The following is an 8312-nucleotide window of genomic DNA, read 5'->3' as shown; positions in this document are numbered from 1 at the left end:
AACGACAACAGACCAGTAAATTTCATGTCAACGTTTGCTGGGGAGTTACCTATTGAAACAATTTCTAGGTATGATAAAAGCCTAAAACAGAGAGTTGACATCAAATGTCCATTTGTGGTCAAACAATATAACAAGCATATGGGTGGCGTGGACTTACTGGACAGTCATTTAGGGAGATACAAAAACAAAATGAGGTCTAAAAAGTACTACTTTCGCATTTTTTATCACTTACTGGATGTTGCTGTGGTTAATGCTTGGCTATTGTATAAAATGGTTAAAAAAGAGGATATGCCTTTAGCTAAATATAGAGAAGAAATAGCCATTTGTTTGTGCAAACTTGGGAAAACAGCAACAGGGGGAAAGAGAGGGCGTCCTAGCACCTCTGAAATTGAAACACAATTACAGAGGAAAAAACAGAAAGGCCCAGCAGCAGCAATGCCAGTGAAAGACGTGAGGCTTGATGGAGTATGCCATTGGCCAACTTATATGAATAGCAGGCAAAGGTGCAAACTTCCAACCTGTGATCGGAAAACATTTATAAAATGTTCTAAGTGTGGAATCCATTTATGTATCAATCAGCAACGAAACTGTTTCGTCGAGTTCCACCAAAATTAACTCACTTTTATTTGTTTTGATGCTCTTTTATTGCTTTTTTTTAAACATTTATAAAGTAAATTGTGTGTTGTTCGCATATTTATTCAGTGTTTTTTATTATCCTAACTCATTTTTACTTTGTTTTAAATTTTAGTAGATATATTTTCTGGACTTTGTGCCAGACATGTTTGTTCCACTTTTGGCACAAAACACACTATAGATACTTACAATTATCAGTATAAGCATACAATGTGTGCTTTGTGCCAAAAGTGGAACAAACAATTAAAACAGCATTTCAGCCAAAAATTTTAGCAATTAATTTTTTTCCTTATTTTTCCTGAATTCAGGACGGCCAAAAGGTATCATATGATTTTTTTCACGAAAATATAAAAAATCGTGCAGTGAAGGGTTAAACATAGTAAACATAGAAATAATGGAATCATCAAAATGTTAGCGTAATTTTTATCGTTCAAAATATTTTTCACAAAGGAAGAGAAATGGGAGATATTTCCCTTAATTCCCATTACTTAGTTTTATTTAAAAATCCGAGAGACAGATCCCAGCTCATGCACTTAGGAAGAAAGTTATATCCTTCAAACGTAAAATTTTTCCAAGAAAGCTATGAGGATGCAACGGCAAAACCATTTCATTATTACCTTCTTCTAGATCTAAAAAGTGAAACAGACGATTCTTTACGCAAGCGAACAGGGATGTTTCCCGGAGATGTTGATTATGTTTATCAGCCTCGTTGATTTTATTTTACTTTAATTACTTTATAAATAGTAAAAAGCGAAAATAAGTGAAGGTACCATCGCAGGAAACTATTTAAATATCAGAGATCGAGTGTTTCAATCCGCATTTATCAACAAGATGCACATATGCTCGGAGCAAACATTAGAGCTCCTTAAGCTAATTGCGAAAGGTAAAAATACTCCACTTATTCTTCGAAAGTTGCTCAAACTGAATATCGGCGGGAGGGGATTTTTTTCCCTTTCTTCCCTCATCACACTTACCAAATGCGGACGAAAACCCCTAAGCCAAGGTGTGTCAACCGTGCCGATGGCTGCGTGGTACCGGGGGTAGTCGATGCCTCAAACGGGAGGCTTCAGGGATAGCAGGCGAACCCTGTCGTACGCAGCCTTACCTCTGTGTAGGGGGGCTACACAGGGGCTAGACCCCACTTTTCCCCCTAGTTCTCTGGTTTTTTTATGGATGTAAACACAAAGAACACTTCTCCCCCTTGTGGGGAGCGTCAGACTGAATCGAATAGCACCGCAAAAATTTTTATTATCAAACGTTCTGATCCTAATTTAAATTCAACAACAGTATCTCCTTTCCTCATCAACAAAGCCCTCGTTAATCAAATAGGGGAATTTCAATCAGTTAAAAAATTGCGTAATGGTGAACTTCTCGCCGAAATAAAACATCAGAAACAAACCAAATCCATCATATCTGTAAAACAAATAGGATCCTATCTTGTAACGGTCACTGAACATAAAACCCTTAATTCTTCCCGAGGAATAATATCAGAACCTGACCTTCGCTTTACACCCGAGGAAAAAATCTTGGAGAAAATGAAGGACCAAAACGTAAGTGCAGTAAAAAGGATTACAATAAAACGCAATGGCGAAATAATAAAAACTAAACATGTTATTCTAACATTTAGTACACCCGTCCACCCTCCACGGGTTAAAGCTGGCTATCTCTCTTGCCCAGTTCGCCCCTATATTCCAAATCCGCTCCGGTGTTTCAAATGCCAGCGGTTTGGACATTCGAAAATTGCGTGCTGTGGTACTGACACCTGTGCCAGGTGTGCAGAGCCCGGTCACGATAGTAATACATATTCTAAGACCTACAAATGCGTAAACTGCAAGGGGGAACATCCTTCATACTCCAGATCATGCTTAAAATGGATCTCAGAAAAAGAAATTCAGGTGATTGAAACAACACAAAAAATATCCTATCCAGACGCAAGAAAACTGGTTGAATCTCGCACACCTACAACAGGCCTTTCATATGCAGCAGCCATCAAAAAGGTATTTAAATCTGCAAGCACACAAGCAGATGCAGAACCTGAAACTTCAACTAATCCCAAAACGGTAAACACAACCAAATCAAATAAACAAATTAATAATCCAAAATCTTCTTTTAAGAAAACTAACCAAAATCAACAACAAAAATAAATACTGTATCTGTTACTGTTGATGAAAACATTCCAATCGCACAAAACTCGAAAAAACTTATTGAAAAAAAGAAAATTATGCAAACACGCGCTAAAATTGGGGTAGCCACTAAACAGAGGCCCCCAAAATATCATAATTTTAAAAAGGAGGACTTTTTCTTTCCAGCAAAAAAGTCAAATTGACTACATCCCAACTACTTCCTCCTCAAGAGGAAGACGAGGATGTTGAATTCAAAGACCTTCCGCCATCCGACGATGAAGGGTGGACGGACCATCCTCCTTCATGAGCCGCTCTCCCTTCTTCCGGCCGTTCTTCCTTCCTTTTTTCTCCATGGCCCTGAGCATTATTTCTTGGAATTGTCAGAGTTACTCGCATAATGTCAGGGACATTAAAGATCTTGTCGAATACCATCAACCGGCCATATTCTGTCTGCAGGAAACATTCCTATCGCCCATGAATCCTTTGAATAGTGCATTCTCCTTTCTTAGCTCTTCATTTTCGTTTCGTACCATATAATTTTCCGCTTCAGTCAACGTCGAAGAAGTCGACGGTGCGAAGCGATTATCTTCAGTAACCATCTCAGCTACGTCAGCATCATTTTGGAGCATTGGTTGGGAGGGCCGAGTTGATGCTGCGCTGCGACTTTTTGCCTAAGGAAAAATTCCACAATTAGTTAACTCCCCCCCAATAAAAGTTCAAAAATAGACGATTCGTTAACTCTTAAGAGTTATGAAGAATTTTTAAGAAATAAAATTATAAGAAATTTATTTCACTTCATTTAAGAATATATTTTTCATCATCAGGTAATGAGTATCAATTTTAACTTAAATATCATCACAAGAGCTTACATTCTCCATTAATTATAAAAAAGTGACAATATTTTAAATGAAATAGATAGATATTATTGCACTTGTGTTTGGCTAAAATTAAGTAAATGAATAATTCGTGAAATAATTTATAAATCCTTCCAAACAAATTTAGTCTAAAAAAAGTCAATGAGTCCATGATTGTCTCTTAAATGACAATAATCATTCGTGAAATAATTTGTAAATCCTTCCAAACAAATTTAGTCTAAAAAAAGTCAATGAGTCCATGATTGTCTCTTAAATGACAATAATCATGGACTCATTTGGGGCCTTTTCTGAAACAATCCTGGCTACGCTACTGAGTGCCAAATTATCTATGTGCCAATTTGGTGTTCATCTGATTTAAACTTCATTTAAAAATAAATTAATGCAATAATAAATATTTCAGTTTGGGATCAGAACCAGAATTTTGTTTTGGGGACAGTTTGACCAACACATTTCTCTTCAAATCTACATGATCTATAAAATTTAATTTAGTTCGTACATTATTATTATTATTATTTTGTTACCAGAGGATATTTAAACGAGTGGGTGTTACTTTAATGGAATTAATGTGAGGAAAATTAAAAAGTGTATGCACATTTGAAGAAATACTTCTAATATTCATATTTTTTGAGACTTAAAAACTATGTAAAATATAAAGTTAGGCACTTTTCAATTTAAAGACTTTCGATGTTTTTGAAAGTGGGAGGTATTCAAAGTCCGAAGAACACGCAGTATTTATTTTGTAGGAAATGATATTAATAATAAATATAACCAAAATAAATACTATACATTTCGTAAGTGATAATTTTATTTTTGAAAGAAATTGTTTAAAAAAAAAAGAGCATGAAAAAGTAGTGATATGTTTTAAATTAAAAAAAAAACAAACAAGTTTTAGAATAGTTTTGAAATTTTTTGGAGGGGCTCTGAACTTTAAAAACCCTCCTCTTGCCGCTGTCAAAAAGCCTAAGTATATAAAGATCTTTTAAAATTGCAATTTGCGTGGCCAAAATATTATGAAGAATGAACTTTACTGCATGAGATGAATTTTGCTTACCTTTTCCTTTTTTGTTCTGCTGGTGGGAAACACATCCGCTTTCCCTCATTTCTAGCAAAAATAGTGATTCTATTTGCTTTAACCCCATCCAAAAAGTGGCAGGCACACACAAGAGAATACTCTGTTGGATCCTTATCTTGTCTTCTAAAAATATTTTGTGGAAAAATTTTTTTAGAAAAAAATGACGTTTTATTCTTATCATAATCAAATGAAGTACATAAATCAAATTTTATCCCACTTTTTTATACAATATTTCTTACTTCAAAATATTTTAGGACCATAAATAGAATATCAACAAGTGCAAACTTTTTTCGAGGCTTGTACTTCATTTTTGTAATTTTCAAATGGACTAAATCACTATTTTCTTGAAAAAAAAAGTTAAAAACCAAAGATTGCATTAGGTCCAGTGGTAAAATTGCCACTTAAACTAAATAGCACCACTCATATTATTTACTTTGAGTGCAGACATACATTGAATTTTTTAGCACATAATTTTACAAAATTCATTCATCTATGACAACAATAAACATTTAGTTTTGTTGTAGAATTCCATGCATTGGTTCCATACGTGATAGTACTTAACACATTAAAAGCAGTCTTGGTTGTAACAAAGCATTTAGGACCTAATAAACTTGTATGGATAGTTACAAAATAATCTGTCCTTGAAGAAAAATTGAAAGTTTCACAGTTGTCTCTTCCAGAACAAGTAATACTCAATTCAATTTATTTAAATGAAGGGATTAGGATTTACAGCCCTGAAAATATAGACCGTTATCAAAGGAACTTTCTGAAAATAAAAGTATCTGCTAAAGATGCCAGAAATGTGCATTTTGAAATACTTGATTCTGCTTCTATTTAAGACTATAAAATTTTTAATGACACATTCAGGTATATTTAATTAGAGTTTACGTACTTAATTTTAACATGCCAATGAATTTTTTGACTATCTGACTCAACATTTTAATTACAACTCTCACTTGTCAAAACAAAACAATTCAAGTTGCTGCAGTTAGTTTTCAAATGTGTCATCTTATATGACTCTATTTAATGCCTGAAGTACTGAATTAAAAGTAAAACTGTCACATACCTTATGTTGTGGATCCATTGTCTCTTTTCGGACTCTTGCTTCGGAAATCGAAAGAATCTACACTGGTGACTTTCGCTGTAGTGTTTGGCAGTCAGGCACAAAGCACGTAACTATTTTCTAGAAAATTACAAATAATATTTATGACGATAGATGACTCGAAAAAAGAATCACTAAGAGAAGCTCACTGTATAGGTAATAACACAAAGCACTCACAGCAATTATAGATCTATTTCTTAATTTTGATACGACTCAAATAAATAAAAGGTGAAACCATGTAAAAAATTAATATTTGCAAAGTTGGAGTTTCCTTTCAAAGCATTAAAAAACACATCAGCAGCCCAAAAAATGACAAAATAAACGAATAAATATTGCTAACATAAAAGTTCTATGTCGACTAGCAGCACATCATAAGCCTAAAGATTTTCAATTTTTTTGCGATACACAAATAAATATAAGAAGAAAACATGAAATGTTAATCTATATACATAGTTTGAAAATACTTTCAAAACATTTAAAACATATCTGAAGCACAGTGAAGACGAAATACACGAATAAATGTTGTTAACGTAATAACTCAATGTCGGCTCATTGCACATTATAGGCCTATGTACTTTTCTGATTTTTCTGCGGTTTTCATATAAATATAAGAACAAAACATGCAATAATAGTGCGCATAAACATCTTAAGAATACTTTTAAAGCATTAAAAAAAAAAAAAGAAGCACAATAAACGATGAAATTTAACGAATTAAATTGCAACTTACCTTAGCTCTTTCCGTAGACGACAATGTTACATCTCCTAGCAACACCGTCCCCCCTCGTGTCCGTTTACCTTGTCGTGGTGGGGGGGCTTGCGGTGTGGTGAGTTCGGGGCGAGCTCTTGGGAGGAGTAGTGAACCCCCAGTTGCTCAAACAGAATATCGGCAGGAAGGGACTTTTGTTTCCTTCCTTCCCTCATCACACTTACCAAATTCGGACAAAAACCCCTAAGCCAAGGTGTGTCAACCGTGCCGATGGCTGCGTGGTACCGGGGGTAGTCGGTACCTCAAACGGGAGCCTTCAGGGATAGCAGGCGAACCCTGTCGTACGCAGCCTTACCTCTGTGTAGGGGGGCTACACAGGGGCTAGACCCCACTTTTCCCCCCTAGTTCTCTGGTTAATTTATGGATATAAACTGAAAGAACACCTCTCCCCCTTGTGGGGAGCGTCAGACCGTATATTCGAGCTTAGCAAAATTCTTTATCATAAACGAAGCGACCCAAATTTAAATTTTACAAAAATATCTGCCTTTGTCATCAATAAAGCCTTAAGTCATCAGATAGGTGAATTTCAAACTGTTAAAAAATTACGAAATGGCGAACTTTTAGTCGAAATTAAAGATACCCAACAAGTTTCAAAAATAATGTCAATAAAACAAATTGGATCATACCTAGTCACTGTCTCAGAACATTCAACACTAAATTTTTCACGCGGCATAATTTCTGAACCTGATCTTCTCTATACCTCAGAAAGTGAAATATTACAGGAAATGAAAGACCAACACGTGAGTGGAGTTAAGAGGATCTCCATCAAACGTAACGGCGAGATGGTAAACACAAAACACATTATTTTAACATTCAGTACACCCATCCTCCCGCATCGTATTAAAGCCGGCTATCTGTCTTGTCCAGCTCGCCCCTATATTCCAAATCCGCTCCGGTGTTTCAAATGCCAGCGATTTGGACATTCAAAGCTTTCGTGCCGTGGTACTGAAACCTGTGCCAGGTGTGCAGAGCCCGGTCACGATAGCAATAACTGCTCTAAAACATACAAATGCGTTAACTGTAAAGGGGATCACCCTTCATATTCCAGATCTTGCTCAAAATGGCTATCAGAAAAAGAAATACAGGTTATTAAAACAACCCAAAAAATTTCTTATCCAGAAGCAAGAAAATTAGTCGACTCTCGCACACCCACAGTAGGAATTTCCTACTCTGCAGCAGTAAAAAAGATCTTAAAATCAGCAAGTACTCAGACAGAAACACAAACTGTTAATAATAACACTTCGCTAATCTCCACAACACAGACAAATAAACAAACCTCTTCCTCTAGCAGTAAAACCAATGTAAGTGAAACACAAACCAAAAAATTCACCAATGCAAATATAAATAACACCGCTGTTGAACCATCTAAGAAAACAGTCGAAAAAAAGAAAATTCTCGCACGCGCAAAACTTGGGGTATCCTCCAAACAGAGACCCCCAAAACATTACAATTTTAAAAAGGAGGACTTCTTGCTTACCAGCAAGAAGGTTAAACTAACAAAATCTCCTCCTCTTCCCTCTGACGAAGAAGTAGAGGACATTGAGTTTGAGGAAACTCCCCCAACCGATGATGAAGGTTGGGTGGAGGATCTTCCTGCCTCTTGATGTGCTTCTCTCTCTTTGGCCGTTTTTCTTTCTCTTTCTTCTTCATGGCCCTGAATATTCTCTCTTGGAACTGTCAGAGTTACTCGCATAATGTCACAGACATCAAGGATCTTGTCGAATATCACCAACCGGCCATA

At 35.8% G+C, this 8312-nt stretch overlaps 1 protein-coding gene across 1 annotated transcript in view; it reads left to right on the top strand.

Moving 5' to 3' along the window:
- The first annotated feature begins 270 nt into the window (after nucleotides 1–270).
- Nucleotides 271–8312, top strand: part of LOC129230166 (uncharacterized) — a 74677-nt gene continuing 66635 nt past the window's right edge. The window contains exon 1 of the mRNA XM_054864567.1: nucleotides 271–465. Coding sequence (XP_054720542.1) covers nucleotides 271–465 — 195 coding nt within the window. The remainder of the gene's footprint in view (nucleotides 466–8312) is intronic.

This window comes from Uloborus diversus, chromosome 9 (genome assembly GCF_026930045.1).
Source record: "Uloborus diversus isolate 005 chromosome 9, Udiv.v.3.1, whole genome shotgun sequence".
Lineage (NCBI taxonomy): Eukaryota > Metazoa > Arthropoda > Arachnida > Araneae > Uloboridae > Uloborus > Uloborus diversus.
Note: the sequence above shows the minus strand (reverse complement) of the source record. Positions and strands in the feature narration are given on the sequence as shown.